The sequence below is a fragment of the Sceloporus occidentalis genome, unplaced genomic scaffold (assembly GCF_023333645.1).
Source record: "Sceloporus occidentalis isolate IW3139 unplaced genomic scaffold, rSceOcc1.0.p SCAF_3, whole genome shotgun sequence".
NCBI lineage: Eukaryota > Metazoa > Chordata > Lepidosauria > Squamata > Phrynosomatidae > Sceloporus > Sceloporus occidentalis.
This window is the reverse complement of record NW_028316983.1, coordinates 133,077,712-133,104,770: the sequence shown is the minus strand read 5'-3', so window position 1 is coordinate 133,104,770 and position 27,059 is coordinate 133,077,712. Positions and strand designations below refer to the sequence as shown.

Genomic DNA, 27,059 nt, shown 5'->3' with positions numbered 1-27,059 from the left:
TTAAAAAGCGGGTTCCTCTTGCAGCACCATAAGGCCATCACAGTGCGCCAATGGCGCACTCGTGACGTCCTTATGGGGGCGTGACATGCGGACGCTAAGTGTCCGTGGCGTCAAAATGGCAGGGCCCATGCAAACAGGGTGCCACCATTTTGACACCCTCGTCATGTGCTAGGAGTGAGGCCAGTATGGGCGGTGCGCCCTCGGCCAACCCCTAGCATGTGACGGGGCGCCGCAAAGGCCCGTCTGGAGAGGGCCAATGATTCCCTTTCTGCCTGCCCATATTATCAAATTAAACCAATTTAATCATCAGTTCTTCTCTTCTCAAGATACCATGCTTCATCAAACAAAACTGCCTAGGATTCCTTAGGATGGAGCCATAACAACTGAAGTGATGTGCAACTGAAAGTCTGTAGTACAAAAAACACTGTTACTTTTTTTTAAATGAATGCTGGGAATGCAGGCGGGCAAATCATGTGGAATGACTAAAATTCAAGTAGAAGCCTGCCAACAGGACAATATGTATTTTCTACTCTTTTTCTTTCTCACTCATTAATTCTTCCCTTCCTCAGTCTTTTGTAGTTAAAGACTTTTTGCTTTTTTGGCGGGGGGGGGGGAAGGGGGTAGTATTTTTTTCCATTCCTTTTTCCTTTTTTAGGTAGGTAAAATTTCATTTTTTAGGTACCATATATACTCGACTATAAGTCGAGAAATTTTTGCCCTAAAATGGCATCCAAAATCACGGGTTGACTTATCTACAGGGTAATGGGGTACTTTAACCAAGCCTCTCCCCAACTGGCTACCTCTGCAAGAGATAGCCCAGCTGGGGAGACGCTGGCAAGGGTGCCCGATTGCCCCGCAGCCCCCGCTAGCCTCGATGCCCAGCAAGGGAGACAATTGCGCACCCTGCAGCGTCTCCTCCGCCAGGCTTTCCCCAGAGAAGGGGCCTGGCTGAGGAAACGCTGGGGAGGGCGATCGCCTTCCCCAAAGCCTCCCTTCGGCGAGGCCCCTTCCCTTGGGAAGGAGCCTGACCGATGGGACGCTGGGGAGGGCGACCGCCTTCCCCAAAGCCTCCCTTCGATGAGGCCCCTTCCCTTGGGAAGGAGCCCGGCCGAGGGGACGCTGGGGAGGGCAACCGCCTTCCCTAAAGCCTCCCTTCGGCGAGACCCCCTTCCCTTGGGAAGGAGCCAAGCCAAGGGGATGCTGGGGAGGGTGATCGCCTTCCCCAAAGCCTCTCCTAGGTGAGGCCCCTTCCCTTGGGAAGGAGCCTGGCCGATGGGACGCTGGGGAGGGTAAGCGCCTTCCCCAAAGCCTCCCTTTGACGAGGCCCCTTCCTTTGGGAAGGAGCCCGGCCGAGGGGACGCTGGGGAGGGCAACCGCCTTCCCCAAAGCCTCCCTTCGGCGAGACCCCCTTCCCTTGGGAAGGAGCCCAGCCAAGGGGACGCTGAGGAGGGCGATCTCCTTCCCCAAAGCCTCTCCTAGGTGAGGCCCCTTCCCTTGGGAAGGAGCCTGGCCGATGGGACGCTGGGGAGGGCAAGCACCTTCCCCAAAGCCTCCCTTTGACGAGGCCCCTTCCTTTGGGAAGGAACCCAGCCAAGGGGACGCTGGGGAGGGCGATCGCCTTCCCCAGAAGCCTCTCTTAGGCGAGGTTCTTTCCTCAGCGAAGGGACCTGGCTGAGGAGATGCTGAGGAGGGCACCTGATCGCCCAAAAGCCTCTCCCTTGCTGGGCTTCTTTTGCGAGGAAAACCCAGTCAGTGAGATGCTGAGGCGAGCACACCCTCAACCTATCCACGGGTCATATGAAAATCCATATTTTTGGCCCCAAAAGTTGACCTCAACTTTTACATGAGGTCGACTTGTACATGAGTATATATGGTAGGTAATTTGGGGACGAAACTGCTTTAAGCTGCCCTTCTGAAGGTGGATTGGGACCATCAATAGTACTGATGGAGGCAAGGGGCAGAATTTTGTTTTCATATTGGGAGACTTCCAGAGAAATAAAAGAAGTTTTAAAGAGAAATAACAATATAGGCTAAGGGAATTTTTCTTGAGATAGATGAAGATGAGATGGAAAGGGACATGGGTTGAATTTTTAGAATAAATTCCCAAGTATATTGCAAAAAAGCAACAAACAAAAGGTGATGATTGAAGGTAAAAACTGCAATGTGATAAAAGGACATCCCATCAAGAATTTTAGACTTTTTTTATTTATTTATAGACTTATAGAAACAATCTGTAATTCTATTTAGAGTAAACGTGAAAATGAACTTGCTCTCCATTTAAAAAGAACTTTTAATTCAATTTTGGATTAAAAGAAAATTTCCCTCCTGCCTGCCTATATACCTGGAATCCTGGAAACAAGTCAGGATAACATTAATTTTGAAAGACAGAAGGAAAGAACAGAGACTGGCAATTACGGACTGATTTTACTGTTCAATAATGATTACAAGAGCTTTAATTTGAACATGGCAGATAGAATTATTAAAGGGATACTACAGGTATTCATTCATTATGATCAATGTGAGTTTTTTTTTGTCATAAAGACATTTGAGGAATAACATAAGATATGCGCTAGACATGACTGAATATCTGGATAAACACAGTGAAAAACAACCTGTGTTGGTTTTTAGATTGAGGAAAAGGCTTTTGACAATTTAAGTTAGGATTTTCTATTTGTGATTCTAGAGAACATAGATTTGCTTTATTGCTTGGATAAAAGCAATGTATGATTAACAGTTAATGAGGATTTTGATTAATGGAGACTTCACTAAAATTTGTGACATACACAAAGATACTAGTCAATGATGTCCTCTTCTGTCATTACTATTTATTCTTCCTTTAGTAGTTTTATTGAGTGTAGTAAGAGAAGATAAAATTAAAAGTTTGATACTGAAGAAGAAATCAATTAAACTGAGAGGTTTTGCTCATGATGTCATTACTGTCCTGGAAGATCCCTCAGAAACAATGATACTCTTAATAAAGCTACTCAATCAATTTGAATTATTAAAATCCATGTACAAAAGGCTGCGATGCTGGCTAAGAATTTGGCGAAAGAAGAAATACAGAAATTGGAGGTGATATCAGGTTTTAAAATGGAGAAAAAAGTGAGATGTGTAGGAATTACTTTGACCAATAAAAATTAAAACTTGTTTCAGAATAACTATGAAACGATATGGAATGAAATTAAACAAGAGTCCGAGAGATGGAACAAATTGAAATTGCCATTGATAGGAAGAATTTCAGTTATAAAGATGAATGTTTTCCTTCACATTTAACATGCTATTTCCCCCACAGACTACATCTATTTTAGCTAATAATACACCGTTTTATAAAATCATAGAATTGGAAGAGCAGTCTAGTCCAACCTACTGCCATGCAGGACTACACATTCAAAACACCCCCTGACACAGTATTCCGGGTGAGGTTAGACCAGAATAAAGTGGCACTATTAAAGAGGTTGCAAAAAGATATACCCAAATTTATACGTCAAGAGTAAAAAACGAAGGATAAGGTTTATGTTGTTACAAGCTTCAAAGCAAGGGGGAGGTCTTGGACTGCCAGACTTGAAATTATATTTTTTTGCATCTAGTTTGGTTTGGATGAAAGAGCAGATAATACTAAATTATAGACTGTTGATTTGGAGGGTCATGGTATGAGCTTTGGTTGGCATGCTTTTTTATGGTATGACAAGCTGAAAACGAACAGACTTTAATGACCACTTTTTAAGGTGTGCTATTTTAAAGACATGGAATGAGAAGAAACAAAGATTATCCCCATAAACTCTGTTTTGCATTTCTATTCAAGAGACTTTGTACTGAACACATAAATAAACTCATGGCAGAGATGTTTATAGAGATTTATTAAAATGGGATAACAACGATGTTAAATTCAAAACCAAGAGGAGCTTGTTAAAGATGGATATGACTTCCATTAGTGCCATTCCAAGTAATTAATGGAAAAATTTAAAACTCCATAAAAAGCTTTTTGGTTTTGAAAGAGAAAAAAGTGGGTTTGAATTAAATTTATGTACTCATGTTGAACATTTAACTGGGAAAATGTATAGGTTGCTGTTAAAAAATAGAATTAGCAGACGAGTAAGTCAAATAATGTACAATCAGTCTCCCAGATTCTTTATCCATGGATTCAACCATCTACAGCTGGAAAATATTCAAAAAAGATATACATTCTAAAAAGCAAACTTTGATTTTGCTATTTCATATGAGGGACAACATTTCATTATGTTACTGTATTTTGCTATCCATGAGGGGTGTCCTGAAACCAAACACCAGCGGATACCAAGGGCCTACTCAAAATTTTGGATATAACACTGAGCTGGCGTACTGGGGAAAATGTGGGTTTAAAAGGTAAATTGAGTTATGATCCTAGAGAAATTTTTATAAGATGATGAATAGATAGTATCTGACTCCAATGAGATTGTTTAAGATGTATAAAAATAATAAAAATAAAAATAATAATTGTAAGCTGCTCTGATAGCCATTAGGGCTGAAGGGCGGGGTATAAATACCATAAATAAATAAACCTGATCCACTGGGAAAAGAATGGACGATCAAAGTCTTCAAGATGGCCGAGACGGACAAACTGGCAACACTCATTTAAGAGAAATCTTTGGATATTTTTTAAAAATATTGGGAACTATTTTTGTCTTACATGAAGAAGAAAAAAAGGGAAGATTTGCAGGATTTGATGTTTAATGATATGCTGTCATACTTTATGGTCAGAAGTAGTAATGAGTGGTTTTGGGAATGAACAGAATTTCACCATATCTATTATTTGTTCCTGTATTCTTGGATTTGGGGTGGGGTGAAAAGTCAATTTTGTATCTTTTTAAAAGTTATGTTTGTTTTGTGGGTAGACTGGGTTGGGGGACTTTTGTATGTATTAGTATCTTGGTGTATTGTTTGTGTTTTTAACATGTTCACTGTATGTTATAAATCAATAAAATATTATAAAAAGAAGGTATTACTTAATTAAAAACATGAGTAAAATACCAGACAAATAATGCAGTTTCAATACGAAAATTAAATTACTTCAGGTGACTATATAAAGCATCCACCCAGCAATGAAACCACATAAAGCATGTGCAGCAGTTTTCTCTCTAAGGAGTTTGAAATATTTTGACTACTAGAAAAAAAAAAGTGTGTGTGTGTGGGGGGGGGGTTATTTAACAGAATAAAAGCAACATGGCATATTATTCTCTTGTTTATTAAATACAACAGGAACAATGTTTATTTACAACACACTTTCCACTAGGGTGGATTTAAATTCAAATCAGCATGATAATTCAGATTCTAATAAACTTAATGCACTGAATTTTTATAATTTAAAAGCTATGTAACTCCCTGGTGTCTACCCCATGGTATCAAAATCTCATTCCTCCCTTGGATGGTGTCATCATCAAACAATGATTTTCACACTTAAATCTTCCATCTGGTAGTCAACAAGGTTTTAGTTTATTACTGCCATTCTTTTCTTATCCCTTTTGCTTATAACAGGTTTAGTTACTGGCAGGAATACTTTTACTCATAACACACAGAACAATATTCCTCAAAATACTGCCCACAGAGATCCCAAAAGGGACACGAACTAGTGTATCTCAGGTCTCATACAGACAGGCCAAAATAAAGATGCTTCAGGCCACTTTAGAGGTATGCCGTTTAAATGATGCATGCGTCCTTAGGACTGGAGCCTGGCTTTGGTGCGGCTTCTGGCCTCTTAGGACGCATGCATCATTTAAACAGCATACCTCCAAAGTGGCCCGAAGCAGCTTTATTTTGGCCTGTCTGTATGGACCCTCAATGCCCTCAATCGCTCCTTCTGAGTTCTAGAGACAGCTTTTCCTTTCACAAATCCGACTCTCCTTAACTCCATGCTTCGTTTAAGAAAACTCTTTTCTTCCTGCCATCATGAAAGGCATGGGAGTAAAGCTAAACTCCCATGCCGCCAAAACAGCTGCCCTGCATAGAATGGAGGGATGATGCCTCTGGCCATTTGTCCACCAGCCACATCATGGTAGCAGTGGAGTATTGAGACAGATAAGTTTGATACCTGACATACAGGAAAGAGATTGTGTAAAAAAAGATGCCTACAAAATTACTGCCTCAATGATACAGTCGGCCCTTCTTATACACGGATTTTTTTTATACATGGATTCAAGCATCCATGGTTTGAAAATGTTCAAAAGAAGTATAAATTTCAAATATCAAACCTTGATTTTCCATTTTTTATAAGGGACACCATTTTACTATGTCATTATATTTAATGGGACTTGAACATCCACAGATTTTGTTATCCACGGGGGATCTTGGAACCAAACCACAGCGTATAACAAGGGCCACTGTACAGTATTTGTTTCTCTTTGTGGAACTTGTCAAACCTTGACAAGGAGTAGGAATTTATGGAAGTTTTCATCTTCAGACAACTATTTTCATACTTATTTCTGTCAAGTACTTTGCAACCAGGGTGAGGAAAATGTGGCCTGCACACACCTCCCCAGGGGCTCCAGAAAGTCATTTTCAATCACTTCCTGTTTGTAACAACAACAAAAAAAGGCCTCTCTTGAACCTAAAACAGGCCAGAAACCCCCAAACTCTCCCAAGGTCCCTATAGGAACCAGGAGCTTCTTCTGTTTATAAGGGGGGGGGGTATGGGGAAATGTCCTTTCAAATCCAATTGGCTAAGGGAGAGAAAGCCAGGGTGGCGTAATACTTTGAGGATTGGACCACTAGGTACAGAGAGTCCAGGGTTCATATCCTGGCTTTGCCATGGAAAGCCACTGGGTGACTTTAGACAAGTCACACTCTCTCAGCCTCTGAGGATGGCTATGGCAAACCGCCTCTGAAGAAACTTGCCAAGAAAATCCTATTACAGGTTTGCAATGGGTAGCCATAAGTCAGAAATGACTTGATGGCAAACAACAACAAGTGAATACATATGTGCCTCCTAGACTGGGGAAGTTGTCCACCTGTGCTATTTAAGATTCTGGAACATATTCCTGGGTACATTATCAATCCAAAGTGATCATGCAAAGCCAAGCATCCATAATGTGAATACATGTGACTGCAACCACCAGCCCTAGTTCATCTTTCTCAATCTTGCCTATTAGGGTTGCTGGGGAACTTGTGTGGTGGTTTGAGCACTGGACTACAACTCTAGAGACCAGGGTTTGAATCCCCACTCAGTCATGGAAACCCACTGGGTTATCCTGAACATGTCACAATCTCTCAGCCTCATAGGAAGGCGAAAGCAATCCCCCTCTGCACAAATATTGCCAAGAAAACCACATGATAGATTTGCCTTAGGGTTGCCATTGGCTTGAAGGCACACAGCAAGAACTAGGACTGCCAGCAGTAGGCAATTCCTGCCTTTAGGTCTTCTGCAGCCTTACTGTTCACACTCCCCACCTCACCCTAGCATGTATATATATATATACATCTGTCAACTGAAGATAGAAGCTCATGCCTTTGACAAAGTGGACTGTACACACAGAAGCTAATGGCATCATACAGTAGCACAAGAGTTTTTGGCTGTTTATGTAACACCATTACTTCTACACTTCATTATTATTTAATGCTATTATTATTATTATCACACTAGGAACCACTCTTAAATACCCTTCTCACACTGTTATGCATCATCAACAACTTTTTTTTCACTGACAACTTTTTAATCAATTCTACCATAACATTTCCTGTTCCAGTTCTGAAACTGAAAGTGTTAGGAAACTCACTATTTGCTATTTTAAAAAAACAGCACTTTTAACTTCGGTATTTATTATCCAAAGTTGTCGTTGCTTGTTTATATATTTATATCCCACCCTTCTCTCAGGACTGGGACAGAGCGGCTCACCACATTAAAAAACAGGACTAATGAAAGAATTCATTTACTAGAATAGTTAAAACAATTTGCATGTTAAAATATCGAATAGTTTAAAAGATAAAAATGTTTAAAACACATTAAAACAATGTCACACCCCAGACTGTTCTTTAAAATCTTTCTGTTCTGAATGCCTGTCTGAAAAGGAAGGCCTTCGCCTGCTGGTGAATGGACAACAAGGAAGGGGCCATTTTCATCTTCCAGTCCAGGGGCAGCCACAGAAAAGGCCCTCTCTCGTGTCCCCAACAACCATGCTTGCGATGGAGGTGGAGTGGAGAGAAAGGCCTCTCCTGAAGGTCTCAGAGCCTGGGCCAGTTCATACAGAGAGATACAGTCTGCCAAATAGCCTAGACCTGAGCCATATAGGGCTTTATAGGTCATAACCAGCACTTTGAATTGTGCCCAGAAACAAACCGGCAGTCAATGGAGCTGTTTCAAGAGGGACATTGTATGGTCTCTGTAACCAGCCCCTGTTAACAATCTGGCTGCAGCTCTTTGGACCAGCTGAAGTTTCCAAACACTCTTCAAAGGCAGTCCTTAGTAGAGCATGTTACAGTAGTCCAAATGTATAGATGTACAAAAGTAGTCCACTGTACAGATGGGGCAGTAGTTACACAGCACTTACTTGTATATATAGACAGTGTTGGGGGTTCCTGTGTACTGTAAACCAACACTCACATAAGATATTCACACATACCTACTGTGCATGTTTGTGCGTTTGAACATACCTCATAGATTCACAAACCCATTCTGGAACTCTCAATCCAAGCCCCCCCCCCCTGTGATAGAAGGCCATCCATCCTCTGTTTAAAGACCTCCAAAGGAGGAGACTCCATGAAACTCCTGCTTGTAGGGGCTGCATCCACAGGGTCGCCATGGGTTGTTGGGGTCAATAACAAACAACAACAACAGGAAAAGGGGGGCAGGGTGGGAAGGGAGCCCATGAAAGCCACACTGTAACACTCATTCAGACTTCACAGACGTAGAGAGATCTTGTAGCGCCTTTCAGACTGACTGAAAGAAAGAAATGGTCAGCAGGAGCTTTCCTAGACTTCAGTCCATCATATGCTTTTGGTGGAGTCCAAATGCATAGCTGAGGAAGTAGACTTAAGTCTAGGAAAGCTCATGCTGCCAACTTCTTCCTTTCAGTGAGTCTCAAAGGGGCCACAAGACCTCTCTCTCCAAACATTTGGACATTACACGACACAAATGCATCTGAGAAAGTGGGCTTAAGCCTAGGAAGGCTCCTGATGCCAACTTCTTTCTTTCAGTCAGTCTCAAAGGTGCTACCAGACCTCTCTACAAACAATACTGGTGTGTATAGTACCTGTCCTGTTCTATGCAGTTAGCCTATAATTTCAAGCGTCACCTAATCCTAATGCTGTTACGTACTTGGGGCCATCTGTTTGGGCCCTAAGTCTTGGGAAGCTCCTGCTGTCAACTTTTTCCTTTCAGTTAGGCTCAAAGGTGCTGCAAAATCTCTCTCTATGTACATTTGGACACTGCATGACACAAATGCATCTGAGGAAGTGGACTTTAGTCTAGGAAAGCTCTTGCTACCAGCTTCTTCGTTTCAGTCAGCCTCAAAGGGGCTAAAAGACCTCTCCCTCCAAACATTCGGACATTACACCACACAAATGCATCTGAGGAAGTGGACTTAAGCTTAGGAAGGCTCCTGCTGCCAACTTCTTCCTTTCAGTGAGTGTTGAGAGAGGTCTTCTCTCTTGTAGCCCCTTTGAGGCTGACTGAAAGAAAGAGGTTGCCAGCAGGAGCCTTCCTAGACTTAAGCCCACTTCCTCAGGTGCATTTGTGTCGTGTAACGTCCAAATGTATGTAGAGAGAGGTCTCGTCTCTTACAAGCCCTTTGAGACTCACTGAAAGGAAGAGGTTGGCAGCAAGAGCTTCCCTAGACTTGACTCTACTCCCTCAGTTGCTTTCAATGGAGGAGAAGGGGGCCTCAGTCTCAAGCCAAAGGTGACCTAATAGGAAAAACCACCCTAATTCCCGGACCAAGAATGAAGTCTCGCGAGAGTTGCAAAGACAAGGACAACACCCCGTCCCTCAATCCGAGGGGCGCGAGGCCCGCTCCACAAAGCCTCACCCTGGCGGCGGCTACCTACTCACCTTCTCTTCCGTGCAGGATACGATGATGGACGGGTACTTGCGGCTCAGCCACCGGAAAAACGCAGGGACCCCCATTGCCGGATCAACCGAGCTTTCGGGGAGGGGAAAAATTAATTACACCGGCGGCGGCGGCGGCGGCGATGATGATGATAATGGCCGTGCTGATGATAACTTCCGGGTCACCAGGTCACGGCTGGGTGGCCTGGCAGGATATAAAGAAAGAAAGAAAAGGCGGCGGTGCTTTGGCCGCGCATGGAACGCTGGCGCCGTGCTCCTCGTGTCACGTGGCCAGTGACGCAATGGCAGAGCTCCGCCCCCTCTGTCTCAGTTAATGCCCTCATTGTTCAGTGTCTTGGCTCAAGGCGATGGGATTCTGGGAGTTGGAGTTTGTTGTGGGGCCCAGAGCGGAGCTCTGCTCCGCTCTGGGCCCCACAACAAACTCCAACTCCCAGAATCCCATCGCCTTGAGCCAAGACGCTGAACAGTGAAAGCCTTAACCTTACCTGAGAGGAGTCCTCTCTAGGAATCTGTAGGTCCTCCAGCGCAACTCTGTGGCCCACGCCTGACAGACATTGACCATAGAGTTGCGCTGGAGGAGCTACAAAAGCCTAGTGGAGAGTGTCCTCTCTAGGAATCTCTAGGTCTTTCAAGGCAACTTTTGGTCAAAGTTGACCATAGAGTTGCGTTGGAGGACCTAGATATTCCTAGAGAGAACATATTGATCCAATCCCGTGAATAATCATATCCGCAAATATCAAAGCCACAAATATGGAGGGATGAGTGCATTATTATTGTTATTTGTACACAGAGCAAATAGAAAGGACTACAACCTTACAGTAGCTGGCTAACACAACGACATCTCTGGTGGTTGTTAGGCTAATAAGGTCCAACAAAACACACACAGCAGGAATAATAATCCAGTTTGAGACCGCTTTAACTGCCCTGGCTCAATGCTAGGAGATTCTGGGAACTGTAGTTCTGTGAGACATTGAGCCTTCTCTGTCAGAGAGCTCTGGGGCAACAATAAACTACAGTTCCCAGGATTCCCTAGCACTGAATCCAGTTAAAGCGGTCTCAAACTGGATTGTTTCTGCAGTGTGTTTTCAACTTCTGCCTCTGCAAGGAGAGTGAAAATACTATTCCTTTTCCTAAATACCATGCTGCACCGTGACATCGGTGATGCTTCACATGGAGATTAAATAATACGCTTCAGATTGCATGGATAATAGAGGATACAGCAAGCTGTGAGGAATATTAAGTGGTATGAAGCTAGAAGCCTTTTAAAAAATAACTCGCAGATCATTGAGACTAATGCTAATTTTCCAAGAAGTGGTTCAAGACTTAAAAGATATGGCAAAACTAATTCATAGAACCATAGAGTTGGAAGAGACCGCAAGAACCATCCAGTCCAACCCCATTCTGCCATGCAGGAAATCTAAATCAAAGCATCCCTGACAGATGGCCATCCAGCCTCTGCTTAAAGACCTCCAAGGAAGGAGACTCCACCACTCTCCATTGAGGGATTTTGTTGCACTGTCGGACAGCCCTTACTGTCAGGAAGTTCCTCCTAATGTTGAGGTGGAATCTCTTTTCCTGCAGCTTGCATCCATTGTTCTGGGTCCTAGTTTCTGGAGCAGCAGAAAACAAGCTTGCTCCCTCCCCAATATGACATCCCTTCAAATATTTAAACAGGGCTATCATATCACCTCTTAATCTTATTTAACTGAACCGCTAGATTGTGGAATTGACACATTTTTCTATACGTATGATGTGTTTGGTCATAAAATGTTTTCTTTTAAGATTAAGTGTAATCTTAATTCTCTGACTATTTATTGAGTTTGAGTTTTTACTGGAAAATCTAAAATATTTTAAATTACTTGTCATGCAGGCAGCCCAATCTGTTTTGGTTTTGGGGTGTGGTGTTTTGTTTTGTTTTGTGTTTTGTTTTGTTTTGCAATAGACAAGTGGTTCTTAATAAGGGTCACATTTCTGCTTCTAACACAAGTGGCAATCTTAAAAACACTTTCCAGGAAACAGTATGTAGAGAAATCTTGCGGCACCTTTGAGACTAACCGAAAGAAAAAATTTGGCAGCACGAACTTTCCTAGACTAAAGTCTGCTTCCTCAGATATCCATTGGCCCAGTAAAGAGTTTAGGAGTGAGCTGGGAGGAAAAATATATCTGAAGAAGTAGACTTAAGTCTAGGGAAGCTCATGCTGCCAAATTCTTTCTTTCAGTTTGTCTCAAAGATGCTGCAAGATCTCTCTAGATACTGATTCTACAGACTCACGGCTATATCTTTTAATTTTTCCAGGAAACAGGTACTGTAGAAGGCAATAAAAGTCTGTCATGAGCTTCCTCAGCAGCATCTGACAGAACATTTAAGATTTCTCTGCAGAGAAACTGATTCAAACCTACATTAGTTGTGCTGCTATGTTACTCTGTTATACCGAACAAAGAGGCCTATTGATTTTCAGGCAGAGTTTAAGTTGTGTGGAAGAGGCACAGTGACAGGAGTGTTGCAGATGGCTTAGAAAGTCACGTAGGGGACAGAAATGGTACGGCGAAGGGAAAGGAATCTCCTCTGGGTCACTGCAGCTGCCCATTGCCACCACGCAGCCTGTTTCAGGCCAGAGATCTCGGAGGCACTGCCAACCACTAAGACTTTCCTAGAACTCATGACCATAAGTAGTACCACCCCTTAATGTGGCCTAATTGGGTAACCCTCCCTAGAGCTCACAGCTTGGATCAGGGCATTCATGGCCCAGGAAACAGCCAGGGGACCACCTAGTCCCCCTCCTGGCATGCCAATGATCCTTGGGTCATGAGTGAACCCATCTCCAGGCTGGGATGTTAGTAGCGGCAGCGGCTACAAATGCATGGCATCCTGCTACAGCAGGAGAGCAGACCTCGCCTGGCAGGGAGTCGGGGGTCTCTGGTGCCTATTCTGCCTGCCATCTTGACCAGGTGGGGGAGGGCAACCATCTTTCCCAGTCAGCATCTGGCTCCTGTGGCAAGCGCCGATCAAGAGGAGGATTTCCCCTTACTCCTTAAAAAAACTGGTACAATATTAAGCATTGCCATACTAGCTGAACAGAAATCCACTCTCCTGGATGCAGACCTTCCTAAAGCTGGAGAGGAGTTCCCTTGGAAATACCATGCACATCCAATCTGATGCAGGTCATTAGAAATAAATGGAGTAAATCTGAAGCCAGTAGGCTGTGTCACAGTGCGATTAAAAAACTGTATATCTTCCTCATGCTATCATGGAAAGCTGCAGGTCCCCCTCAGGGAAGGCCCTGTGTCTGCCTCAGCCATGTTTTTACTGGGATGGCAAGGATACCCTTAGAATTTCAGAGGACAGGATGGCAGAGACAGGTCTGAGAAGGGCACATGAATCAATGTCTACAGCTATTAGGGCTGTGGTGGTGGCCTCCATGGTAGCCAGGGCCTCACTTCAATGGACAAGAGAACATCTGGAGGTTTTCCTGCTGGACGAAACTAGGATTAGACAGGACCTCAAGCTGTCTAAGGTGTATGCTTATACTGCATACAGGACTTTGGATGCAGAGAAGAACAGTTCTGTGCCAGGGCCCAGGCAACAGCAGTATTGGCCTGATGTCAGCTATGGCTTAAGAAGTGGAGTGTGGATACTAAGTCCAAGCTAAGTCCAAACCTGGCATTCTTCCCTTCCTGGGTGCCAATGTCTGTGGGGAGGACTTGGACCTGGTTTTGGCAGAGGACAAGGACAAGAGAAAATCCTTTCCGGCAGGAAACAAGAGAGAAGATAGGAAACAGTTCAGAAAGGGACCACTCCTCTTGTTTCTCTTGACTTCTCTTCCACAACAAACACCTCCTTTCAGGCCAGGGAGTCCAGACCCTACAGCCAATGTTGGGGAGATGCAAGGTTCCTGCCCAAACAGTCACACTCAACCTTCTCGACCTGAGACCAGCACTGTCTTGACAGAGGCCACTGAAAGAACCAACAGGCATGATAGAATGCTCCCAGGAGGGGGCTGGCTTTGGGAGTTTATGTCAACATGGAAGGACTCCATGCCACAGTTTTTCCACACCTCCTGTGAGAAGGTCGTTCTTTCTCCCAAGTCACCCCCCCCCCAAAAAAAAATTGCCTCCTCTTGGAAGCCATCAACAGACTGCTGTTTGCGGATGCCATAACAAAGATACCACCTGTGCATAGATGAAGGGACCGCTACTCCACCTTCTTCCTGGTGCCCAAAAAGAGCGGGTACATGGGGTCCATACCAAATCTGAAGATCCAGAAGCTTTCTAATGTGTATGCTTCCACAACCATTCCATCCAGAAGAAGTGGTTATGGGTGGAGACACAGGATAATTCTCAAGGCCTTCCAACCAATAACAACAACAACAACAACAACAATATAGATTTATTTGTACTCCGCCTAATCACAGGGAATCCAGGTAGCTAACAGCAGTAAAAAAATACAATACAGAAAATTCAATAAGATACAAATAATCACTTCCCAATCCGCTGACCAATACTTAAACAAAACAAAATCAATAAACAATATAGATACAATAGCAATCAAATGAAAATATAAAAGCATTACAAATCAATGAAGTTCATAAATAATCCTTATCATAGAATCATAGAGTTGGAAGAGACCACAGAGGCCATCCAGTTCAACCCTCTGCCATGCAGGAACTTTCAATCCAAGCATCCCCGACAGATGGCCATCCAGCCTCTGCTTAAAGACCTCCAAGGAAGGAGACTCCATTACACTCCGAGGGAGTGTGTTCCACTGTCGGACAGCCCTTACTGTCAGGAAGTTTCTCCTAATGTTGAGGTGGAATCTATTTTCCTGGAGCTTGCATCCATTGCTCCGGGTCCCAGTCTCTGGAGCAGCAGAAAACAAGCTTGCTCCCTCCTCAATATGACATCCCTTCAAATATTTTAACAGGGCTATCATATCACCTCTTAACCTTCTCTTGTCCAGGCTAAACATCCCCAGCTCCCTGTCTCATTTCTCATAGGACATGGTTCCCAGGCCCTTCACCATTTTAGTTGCCCTCCTTGGGACACGTTCCAGTTTCTCAATGTCCTTTTTGAATTGTGGTGCCCAGAACTGGACACAATATTCCAGGTGGGACCTGACCAAAACAGAATAGAGTGGCACTATTACTGTATTTTCCTTGATCTAGGCACCATACTTCTGTTGATGCAGCCTAAAATTGCATTGGCCTTTTTAGCTGCTGCATCGCACTGTTGACTCATGTTCAATTTGTAGTCTACTTGGCCTCCCAGATTGCTTTCATACGTAGTTTCATTCAGCCAGGTGTCTCCCATCCTATATCTGTTCATTTCATTTTCCCACCCTAAATGCAGTACCTTACATTTCTCCATGTTGAATTTCATTTTGTTAGCTTTGGCCCAGCTTTCTATTCAGGTCATTTTGAATTTTGGTTCTGTCCTCTGGAGTATTAGCTACTCCCTCTAGTTTGGTGTCATCTGCAAATTTGATAAGTATGCCCCCAATTCTGTCATCCAAGTCATTGATGAAGATGTTGAATAGCACTGGGCCCAGGACAGAACACTGTGGGACTCCACTGGTCACTTCTTTCCAGGATGAAAAGGAGCCATTGTTGAGCACCTTTTGGGTTCGGCCGGTCAATCCTTTTCCCAGTCCCTCAACACAGATTCAAATCAAAACAATAATTAACAAATTAAATATCAACATAACATAGTACCCAATGTATACAATGTTTTCAGTAGACATACAAAATATACTCCTGAAAAAAGTTAATTTCTCATTAGGGCTCAAGTTAGTCAATACATGCAACTTGAACACACATGCAACCACACAAACAGAATAAGTAATATATAAAGCATATACAAACAGAATGTTTATCATGCTAATTATATGCTAATGATAAACATTTCTGTGGATTCATTCATACCACCATATACCCCAATTTTCAAACCGGATTAAAAGTGGTTAGTTCTCACTGGCGCCAGTTTTTGCACACCTGGATTGGAATTTTGTACACCCGATCCAGGGCAAATCCCCCTCAGTGTGTGCTTTCCAAAAGTGGGTTTTTTTCCAGTTTAAGTTTGGAAAATCCATCACCTTGGTGAAAACTTAGGGTGGGTACCCAATGTATACAATGTTTTCAGTAGACATACAAAATATACTCCTGAAAAAAGTTAATTTCTCATTAGGGCTCAGGTTAGTCAATACATGCAACTTGAACACACATGCAACCACACAAACAGAATAAGTGATGGTCACGCTCATGACCTATTGGATGAGGATGCAGCTCTACATAGGTAGGGTAGACCCCTGCCTAGATAATCTACTGATTTGTGCAGAATCAGAACAGCAGGGACAGCAGGACATCGACAGAATGCTCCATTCCCTGAAGCAAAATGGATTTCTCGTGAACATCGAGAAGAGTTCTACTACGTCTCAACAGATTCAACAGTTGGGGGCCAGAATAGATATGGCACTGGGGACTGTCTCCCTCCCCAGGAATGGATAGAAGCTATTGCCAGGGCTGTCCATACCATTGTGATGCAGCCAAGAGTGAGGATTTAATTTGTGGTACATCTGCAGTGACTGAAGAGTTCATCAATGAACTGTCTTCCCTGGGTACATTTCCATGTCAGACCTTTAGAGTGGCTTGTTCTACTGCACCAAGAGGCCATCACTCAGAAGAGCCTCAAGCGTCTCTCAAAAAGGTCTGTTCCCTTGAATGGTGGACTTCTCTGGCCATTTGATGATGTCACATTCCATCAGGAGTGCAGCCCTGGCCACCAATGCCCCTTTGGCTGAGATCTGCAAGGCAGCTGTGTGGAAGTTCCTTTCCATGTTTGTCAGGCATTACAAGTTGGACCCCTTCTAACTGGCAGAAGCCGCTTTTGGTAGGAGTGTCTTACATGTGGCTCCAGGTTCCTTTACTGGCCCACCATCACAGACATCTTCCCCCAGGCAAAGGTTTTTTGGTAAATACCATTCCAGATGATGTTCCAACCTTCTCTGCCAGGAAAAGAAGCATTGGTACTTACCTGTAATACATCAATTTCCCATAGAGAAGGGAATTTGAATTCAAGTGATCAGTGATGATCCTTGGAATACCTGAAAGAGTGACTTTTCAAGGACTGAGATCCACTGGAGGATTCCACCAGCGAGGGAAATACATTGCATGAAGAAGAGCCTTCTCTGTTGTGGCACCCTGATGGTAGCATTCCCTCCTATTGGATACTCAGTTGGCACTAGCTTGGCTTAATTTCACTCCAAAGTTGAATAGGGTCTTAAGGTTTTTGAGTTCTAATTACTTTTTAAAATCCAATTTATAACATACATGGTTTTAATGTAGCCTAAATTCTTGTATAGTTGAATGTTTTAGGCTGTAATTATTTTTTTACCATTTTAACTGTGTGGTTTTTTTAAAAATGTTGTCCACTGCCCTGAGATCTTTGGATAGAGTGTGATATAAATATTTTAATAAAAGTGTAACGCTAATCTAACATTTGCAAAATATGATGAATTTGGGAGAATGCCAGCTGCTGCTGTATCACAGTCATGGTGCCCAATTTTCCCATTTCATTAGTAAAACAGTTTTATAAGTCTCAACATTAAACAAGCAGAAGAATCTCCATGATAGAATCACATATTTTATTGCCCAGAGTCTTAACATTTCCTAATATCCATGGTTCCTCAGAGCAGTTTTTGGCTACCCAGATGATGGGAATACATAGGAACTAATCTATTTGAATTGCAAATTGTAACCTTCCTTACTCAGATAATATTCACAACAGGAGTTGACTTGACCTCCTTCTTCTGAACATCAGAGGCCTCCCTTTCTTTGAAGAATAATTCCAGAAACTGAGTTGAAGTAGCAAATGTACAATGGTTTCTAGTTGCTTCCCTTTATAGGATATCATCGAACTGCAGTAATTCATTTCACCAAGACCATGCACACTGTATGAACACCATCCTATTTTAGCCTACTGTCTAATTTAATTTGCTCCCACACACTGCATCAAAGCTCTACTACTGAACAGAGTCCCATTTGCAGCACTCTAAAACTCAGCCTGGATTTATCCAAATTTTGTAAATACATAAATCATGAACCTTGGAAGATAGTACATTATGAAATGTAAGTAAAGAATAGGTATATTAAAGAATAAAATATTTATTGTGGCATAAGCTTTCCAGAATATAGCTGGAATTTGTAGATGTAGAAGTTGAATTTCTTTGGCACATCATTTGGAGAATGTTTGTATATGGAAACTTAATAAATACAACACTCAATGCAGAACTGAAAAACTACCAATGGATTTCAGTACTAGCAAGCATAACATACAAACAGTAAGTCATCTCTCAATATATTCCTTTTTGTAGGATACATCTTACTATTTCATATAGAAGGGCTTGTATTCAAATCTAGATGTAAGGCTTGAGGTATTTTCTGCAAAATGTTTCACTTAATGTTTATGATTTACATTCTGCCTTTAAGAACACAAATCCTGATAATTTACAGGCAAAGTTAAAATGTATTCATATAACCACAGTGAAACAATATTAAAACTGTAACAAGTCCTTCTGACTGAGAAGATTCCAGTTATTTTGAAAGAGCAGTATTTAATAACCGTACACATTTCATCATATATACCACCAACAATAAATCTCTTTAAAAACAATTGTAATAAGATTCTCCTCTCCCTGGTGAATTGCCTAAGATCTATTTTATTTAGGAGACATGACAAAAAATGGCATGACATTTGCTGGTTGAGGCACACATATATAAAAAAACTAATTTCTGATTGTTAACACATACATCCTATTTGCTTAGTATTTAAATATGACAATTACTCATTGTATGAGTTTTCAATTAGCAGCCACCGAAGTGGAGCATGAGCCAGACTGTGACTGAGAAAAGCAGGGTTTAACTCCTTGCTTCTACTGATGCAAATCTTCCATAAAATGAAAGCTGCACTTCCACTTCAAAAAACTGGGGAGGGGGGTCTAAATGGACTGCAGTGGGAGCATAGGGCAATAATCCTCACCTGGATCAGGGCCTCTACTTATTTCCTCACCCTCCCACCCCCCTTTTAAATTAATATGTGTAAATATTCAATAACAGCATATCTGTTTGGGCCTAAAGGGGGTCCATGGCACGTATTATGTGAAAACACGGTCCTTTTAGAACAAGAAAAACCTGCATTCAGTGCAACACATCATACAGTTTGTTCCTCACTCCAAAATCACTATGGATTTCAAACACACAGTTGAAAGGGATACGTCTTAGTTCCTGAATATGTAACTATATTTTATACCCATTTACAGAGATGCATTTGAAATCCCGCAGGGAGGGAAAACACACCGAGTGATCTGGAGTAAAGATATGGCTAACAGGGGAAAAGTACACAAAATACACTGTGCCCTGTCATTGCCTCCTGATCTTCCTGTGTATAGGAAATACTGCCAGAGGATCTTCAGTGTTAGGCTTCAGTCATAGAAATCATCAAATTCATCGTCATGTGAGCAATGCACTTGAGGACGCAGAGCTGCTTCAATTTCAGAGTTGCTGTCATCAGAATCACCCCAGAAAGCTGGAACAGGATACAGAGAATAGAGACAAAACATTAATCATTTAGATAAAGCATAACTATTTAGAATATCCCTAGTTTCTAATATTACAATAAGAGAACACAGAAAAGATTAAAATATTAAAAATGAATAATTATCTGATTGTAATCTAATTGTAAAAGAATTCCTCTTATCAGCCCCTGAGTGAGCCCCAGCCCAGTGAGCTTTCCCATCCAGCAGTTATGCACCCAGCCTCTTCTGCTTCACCTTTCTTTCTGAAATTCTTACTGAAATTCAGCAACTGACATTCAGAGAATGAGACAAGAGATAGCGAGGTATATGCAGAAGCTAAGGGGCTTAACTACAAGGCACGGCTACTACGGTGTCTTTCCAAAGGACACTACATCCTGGGAGACTTCTGAAAATCTCCCCTTTCCTCCACCCAATCAATAGAACAATCAACAAGGTTCTAAATTGGGTAGAGATCTAAGGCACAACATGGTAAGAGCTCAGTAGTTTTCCTGGAGTTTCTCTAATGCAGCGCAAACTCTCTCTGAGCAGATCTCTCTGGCAGGACAGATAAAACAGACTGGGGAAGTTGGGTGTTGGTATGGTGACCAAATTCCCTTTATGTCAATAGTTGAGCTGAGCTCACTCCCACTTTATTATGTCTCTCCAAGGAAGTCACAGGAATCTTCCTTTTGTCAATACCATCGTAGTTCTATGTACTCTCTCTACTTCCGAATATGTATGTTCATGTACTCTGTGTGTAAGCTTGCTTTTTTGTTAACTACCATTAGGTCTGCTTTGACATATGGTGGCCCTATGAATGACAGAGACTTCCAAATCACCCTATCATCAACTGACCTGCCCAGGTCCTGCAGACTCAGGGCCATGGCTTCCTTCAGTGATGGCAAACCTATGGCACACGTGCCAGAGGTGGCACTCAGAGCCCTCTCTGTGGGCACATGTCCCATCGCCTCAGCACAGAGTTTGCCAGAGTTTGTTACTAGAAAGCCAGAGGGACATGGCACTTTGCAATAAATAAGTGGGTTTTGGATTGCAGTTTGGGCACTAGGCCTCCAAAAGGTTCACCATCACTGGCTTCCTTGATTGAGTCTATTCATCTATAATGAGGTCTTCCTCTTTTCCTACTGCCTTCTACCTAACAAAGCATTATTGTCTTTTCTAGTGAGTCATGTCTTCTCAGTAGAATCCCATTTTTCCCCAGCTCAAGCTTTATTGCATTTAGCGTGAACATGCTACTACAAGCCAACACCAAAAGTCTGTGTTTTTCCAGTCCTCAATCACCATCCCCCTAATGTTGATGCTGCTAAATATCTTCCAGGTAGACAAAGGATGAGGAAGAAAAGTAAAGAGCCAACAGATGTTTTTTTAAAAAAAACCTTTGGCAAAGGAGCTTCTTAGAAGATTTGTTAATTGAGGTTAATTGCCTGTATTTAGCTATACAAAAATACTAAAGAACACAGAGGTAATTGACTCTAGCTGTCAGCTTTTCCAGATGGTGAAAGCCTGTACAGAACGAAGAGCTGCAAGATCTTTCCAAAACCAGATGAATAGGCAAGAAAGTGGCAAATAAGGTTCAATGTTGTGCACACTGTTACATACATACATACATACATAAATCCCTAACTTCACATGTCCATACTCCTGGGGCATCAGTTACTGACTGATTATCCAAGCAAGGATGTCATGGTGAATACTTTATGAAAATCTCAACTTCCTGTGCACCAGTGGTGAAAAAGAAAAAATCCATGATCTGGAGAGGCTGGTAAGAATTAGCATAATAATATATGTGTGGTTATTGTTATACTGTAATCTGGACTATTATGCGCAGTTTTGGTTGCTCATGTTTCAAATGATATTGCATAGCTGGAAAAGATTCAGAGAAGGTCAAGCAGCTGACCAGCAAGTTGGAATATCTTCCATGATGAAAAGCTAAAATATCTTGGCAGCTTAGAAAAAATAAAGGGAAGACATAATAGAACTGTGTATGGTGTGCAGAAAGTAAAGGGAATTTCTCCTGGTTTTTATCCTGAAACTTGCCACAGCAGATTCAGGACAAACACAAAAAGAACTACTTTTGCCATGTAATACATAACTGAAATAAGAGGACATTGGTATAAGATGTGGTGATGACCACTGGCTGTATTTAAAGATGCCCTTAAAAGTGTACTGTACTGATCTGACAGAAGACAGATCCATCTATTATTCTCGTGGCAAAACAGGCTGTCCTTGCCCAAGAGACACTCTCTCTGTATTCCAGTTACTATGCTAAAGGGCAGTAGCTTTCTGGTTTTGTTTGGGATTTCTCAGGAGCATCTGTCTCTCTGAGAAACAGTGTGATGAAATGGTTTGAATGCTGGACTACAATTCTAGAGACCAGGGTTTGAATCCCTGGCACATCCTTGGGACCCCCTAGGTGACATTTGGCAAGTAACACTCTCTCAGCCCCTGAACAAATCTTACCAAAAAAACCCTTGATTGGGCCACTGTAAGTCAGAAACTAGTTGAAGGCACAGACAACGACAACCACAACAACAACAACAAGAAGAAACCATCTGTCTCTCTAACCATTGTAAGCATTAAGATGCTAAGTTATGTAGATCCTTGGGTTGGTCCACCAAGTCTCTTATGTTCTTACAGACCTTGCCAGAAAGAGATTGTGGTAAGAAATGGGAAATGGCAATCCAAATTGCTTCAGTCACTACAAATTATGGTGTACTTACCTTTGGATTTTATTGTAGATACAGTTTTCCTTTGGTTTTCACCCCTATAAAAATATTTAAGAATGGGTTAGCAAACAGACATTCACCTGAGTGCTCCTGAGACTACACTTACACATACTTGAATACAGTTATGAATCAGAATGCTTGGAAGTTGAGGGAAAAAATTCTATAAGAGCAGCAAGTCAGCTTGAAAGCATCTTCAGCTTAGAAAACATTATCTTTTGTTGTTCGACTGTAAGCTCAGAAAAAACATGCCTGTATATTTGCAGTACAGTATACAGTATTTTATTTTCAACCAAGGGAAAAAACTGAAAGATACTTATTGACTAACATATGTGATATTAGCAACAAAACTTCCCCATTCTATTCCTAGGGCAGGTTTACAAGTATCTCTATTTATTTTTAAAAAACAAACAAACAGATTTCTAAATATAAATCTGCCACTGGGCATATATATTATATAAAGGAACACAAGATAAAACATGGTGGTGTATGTGAACATAAGCTAAATCATGCTCCAGGAAAAAAAACCACTATAAAAATATTAATACATGACATTTTGTATTAGTATCCACAACAAATGTTAAGTCTGTAAACAGTTTTAAAATGTGCATGCCAGAAAAATTATCTGATCCTGTAAGAAAATAGATTCCCCCCTCCCCCTGAAGGACAGTTCTGTTAGTAGCATGAAAGGGTTTTGAAATTAATTCACAGTTGGAAAGTTATGGCTCTGAATGTCCTTGTTAAAAATACCCGAGCTTTGGAAAAGTAAATAATTTAGATTCTAAAATATATTACAAGAAAATCCAGTTTTCTCTATCTAGACACACAGTCCTGTGCTTTTATTCCCTGGCTTGAGTATGTATTGCTAGGATTCAACAGTTGGGTCCCCTTTCTCTATGTTAAAGATATAAACTTTCAGCTGCTTTTGATTTACTTTGATGCAAATACAGTCACCATTTTATGCTACAAAATGAATACCTCCACCATCACAGACCCTTTTGAATCTGGCAAACAAGCTAGAATCATTTTGATCTTTCGAGTGTGTGTGTTGTGTGTGTGAGAGAGTGAGTGAAGTCTTTTGTGTATCACATGTGTAATGTGCTGCTGCTTTGCTGCTATGAAATAATCTCACAAGGGGCAGTGATGTCAGGAATTAACTATTCTATTAAATGACTTGTGATAAATGACGAAAAATAAAATGGACCTTCGTCTTATTTAATGTGGAAGATTTTATATTGGAAAGATGATATTCTCTGACAGAGGCTACTCAAGTAGTTAAGACGAACATTAAACACTTCCATTCTAGTCTCCAAGCTTGCTTTATTAATCGGTAAATACTGGCTTTAAAATTATAATACATGTTGGCCTGAATCAGTGCACACAAAATATTGGTGCCTCTCAACAGTGCTTCCAAGCACCCTCTGCCTTTTGAAAAGTAAACTGGAACAGTCTTCTGACCTTTATGCATGACCTTCTTAAGCTGATCTGTGGTCATTCTCCCTTTCCCCTGCAGAGCTCCACACCATATCTCAGGCCTTTAGAGAAGGTCCCCAGATCCTCAGGAGAGGCTTTTTGGAAGGTGCTGAAGTGAAAGTAAAATGTGCTTGTCTGAGATAAACAGAAAAGTGAGGCTAGACTGGATAGATAGAAATGGTCTCATGAAAGAGAGGCCTGATACAAACAGCCTGAAAAGGGCAGGTCTCTGCTGCCCCTTTCCGCGCTGGATTGGGGCCAGGGCAGCCTCACCGGCAGCCCCTGCAGCCCCAATCCAGCGCTTTTCCAGGCCATGGAGAAGTGGCAAAATGCTGCTTCCCCGTGGCCTGGAAAAGGAGTATCCTTGGGGCTGCATGCCCCTGGACACTCCGACATGCGCAGTTGCTGTGGGAATGAAGCACGTGCCCAAAAGGAGCTGGCGCATGTGTGACACCATTGTCCTGGGCTGTGTATGGATGGCACGCCTTCAAAATGGTGCCATCCATACGAACTAGGGCTGGGGAGCGTACTATTACTGCGCACTCCCCAGCCCTAGTTTTGGCCCTAGGACGGCGCTTCCGCGCTGTCTGTATCGGGCCAGACTTCATAAAAGCCATACACTTTGATCCAACAAAAGTGACAGACACACGTGAGTGCTGTGAATAATAAAATCCCCATATCTAGCACTGTACTCACAGTGCTCCTTATTGAACTAGGACTGGAGAGAAATAACAACAATCTCAACCCCTGTACCATCAGTTTGGTTACTCTGGCTCTAGTGATGCATCCCTCCAAGAAGGGATCTATAATGCCACAGCCACCAGCACTACCCATCCTTTCAGTAGAAAGATCAGTTCACTGTAATGGCTGTGTACGCTGAGCCAGCTATTTGACACAAGGCTCTCTGAAAGAGGAGTGATGCACAGGCTTCTCCAAAATGCACTGGCAAATTAAAAAGAGTTGAAGGAGAAAACAGGTAAAAAGCTTGATGACAGCTAATGTGTACATTCAGAAGCCAGCAAATAAAATCAAGAACATTGTGACCTGACACTCTGCTGTTTCATAATTAAAGGCAAATAATACCACTACAGAGAGAAAATGGAAGGCAAATTCAAATATAGAAAATAATATTGCAGTACGTCTTCTTAAACAAGTTGAATCCTTAGTTAATGTGAAACATATTCATGAGATGCAATTCAAAGTTCCTCCTGCACAAGCCAGGTTTTCAGAAAGCTCCTAATCAATAAGTCTAGTTACTCCAGGCCAAGCTACACAGTTATTAAGTTCCATAATTTCCCCCAAGGAAAAGACTTAGAAGCATAGAGTTGGAAGAGACCACAGCCATCCAGTCCAACCCCTGCCATGCAGGAACTCACAATCAAAGCTCACCTGACAGAAGGCCATCCAGCCCTTGTTTAAAGATCTCCAAAGAAGGAGACTCCACCACACTCCTAGGGAGTGTGTGCCACTCTTGAACAGCGCTTACTGTCAGAAAGTTTCTCATAATGTTTAGGTGGAATCTCTTTTCCTGTAGCTTGAATCCATCATTCCAGGTCCTACACTCTAGAGCAGGAGAAAACAAGCTTGCTTCATCTTCAATACGATACTCCTTCTAATATTTAAACAGGGCTATGATATCATCTCTTCACCCTCTCTTCTCCAGGCTAAACATACCCAGCTCCCTAAGTCACTCCTCATAGAGCGTGATTCCCAAGCCCTTCACCATTTTAGTTGCTATCCTTTGGACAAGCTCTATTTTGTCAACAATCTTTTTGAATTGTGGTGCCCAGAACTGGACACAGTATTCCAGATGAGGATGACCAAAGCAGAATAGAGTGGCACTATAAATTCCTTTGATCTAGACATTATATCTCTATTGATCAGCTCTTTCTCCCACAGCTAGGGTGCATATAGAAGCACTGAGCACAGTAGATGAAAGGAGCCTGCTTTCTCGTTCATCTCTTCTTCCCAATCCTCTTTAGACAAACTTGTTAATAATCAGATGCATGGAGGCTAAACCCACAAATGTGGATGGCCAACTGTACATGTTTTTTCATTATATGGCCCCCACAGAACATTTAGCAAGAAAAATAAAGTGTTTTCCCTATTGAATATAGGTTTTTTATATTATGTGTGTGTTCAACGACACAGGCCCCTGATCTTAACAGGACATTCTGTGTGGGCAAGAGTGTTCAGTAATGACTGCCAGAGTAGCAAACTTTCCTATCAGAGGCTGTGGGCCTACTTGAAAAGTCAAACAGGGGTTGTAGCCAGTGATAACTAAACCCCGAGCTAAATGTGGATGTTATTCCATAACTGTATTCTTCCTTCATCCTTGTGCCATTTTATCCCTTCTCTGTCCACCCCTTCTGTATTGTGTGTGTGTGTCCATATATGTGGAAGTGATTCCCAGACATTGGAGCAAGGACAGACCTATAAGTTTCTTAAGAGCTAGATAATGCCACATGAAATTAGGTCTACACACTTCAGGCTTCCCACCAAAGATCAAGAGGAGCCTCCCTTTAAGAAAGCTCAATGGTTTTCTGTATCTGTTTATGCTCCTACCCAAATGTTCACTCTATTGCATGGAACAGCCACTACCTTCCTGCAAACTGGAATGAGAAAATTATTCTTATGCTGTCAAACAGCCTAAAGGAGATAGGTGCTGTCAGAATTGGTTTTCTCAGTTTAAGCTTACAATAATTTTATTTTCATAATTTCTTTTAAGAGGTTTATGACTTTTCCAAAATAGAAATATTTTCTCAAAATAGCACACCAAATGTATTAAAACAAGCACTGAAGATTACAGACCTTAAACATCAAGGACAAGAACAAAGAGAGCAAGAAAAATGAGATCTAAAAACAGAGACACTATGGCAACAAGTACAGCCTCTTACTAAGAGGTGCTCATATCCACCACTACTGCCTGTGCTTCCACAGACTGTGTCACATCTGGGGGACACTCAAACTGTGAACTTGCCCTTTCAAATGGAATGAATGTTTTTATTGTTGTTTGGTGAAACTAGGTGAATACCTCTCTCTCTCTCTGGCTTCCTTACAATTTATTGTGTCTGAATTAAGTTTCAGCTTGTTTCTCATTCATTCCCAAACTGCCTCCAGATGTCTGCTCAAGAGCTACACAGAATTAGTAAGTGGAAAATAGATGTAGAGCTTGTGTCACATATATAGTGATACAGCAATCCAATCGCCGCTTCACTGTCATCATTTGGAAAGGAAAGCAAATTGG

General features: G+C 42.1%; 3 protein-coding genes across 5 annotated transcripts in view; 1 reads left to right on the top strand and 2 right to left on the bottom strand.

Annotated features, from left to right (window-relative positions):
• XRN2 (5'-3' exoribonuclease 2) overlaps positions 1 to 10,273 on the bottom strand; it is a 98,219-nt gene extending 87,946 nt beyond the window's left edge. Inside the window, exon 1 of the mRNA XM_089516363.1 lies at positions 10,016 to 10,273. Coding sequence (XP_089372489.1) covers positions 10,016 to 10,090 — 75 coding nt within the window. The 5' untranslated portion in view covers positions 10,091 to 10,273. The remainder of the gene's footprint in view (positions 1 to 10,015) is intronic.
• Positions 1 to 27,059, top strand: part of LOC149316829 (thrombomodulin-like) — a 902,913-nt gene that overhangs the window by 760,517 nt on the left and 115,337 nt on the right. The gene's annotated exons all lie outside the window — the stretch shown is intronic.
• The window catches only part of LOC149316830 (centrosomal protein kizuna-like), a 90,119-nt gene continuing 81,229 nt past the window's right edge, over positions 18,170 to 27,059 (bottom strand). For 2 of the 3 annotated variants that reach the window (XM_089516360.1, XM_089516362.1), the window contains 2 exons: positions 22,337 to 22,380; positions 18,170 to 19,609 (listed from right to left, as the gene is read on the bottom strand). In XM_089516360.1, the coding sequence (XP_089372486.1) occupies positions 19,506 to 19,609; positions 22,337 to 22,380 (148 nt within the window). In that variant the 3' untranslated portion in view covers positions 18,170 to 19,505. Of the gene's footprint in view, positions 19,610 to 22,336; positions 22,381 to 23,793; positions 23,922 to 27,059 lie in introns of those variants that run through there. The other variant, XM_089516361.1, reaches the window with a different exon arrangement.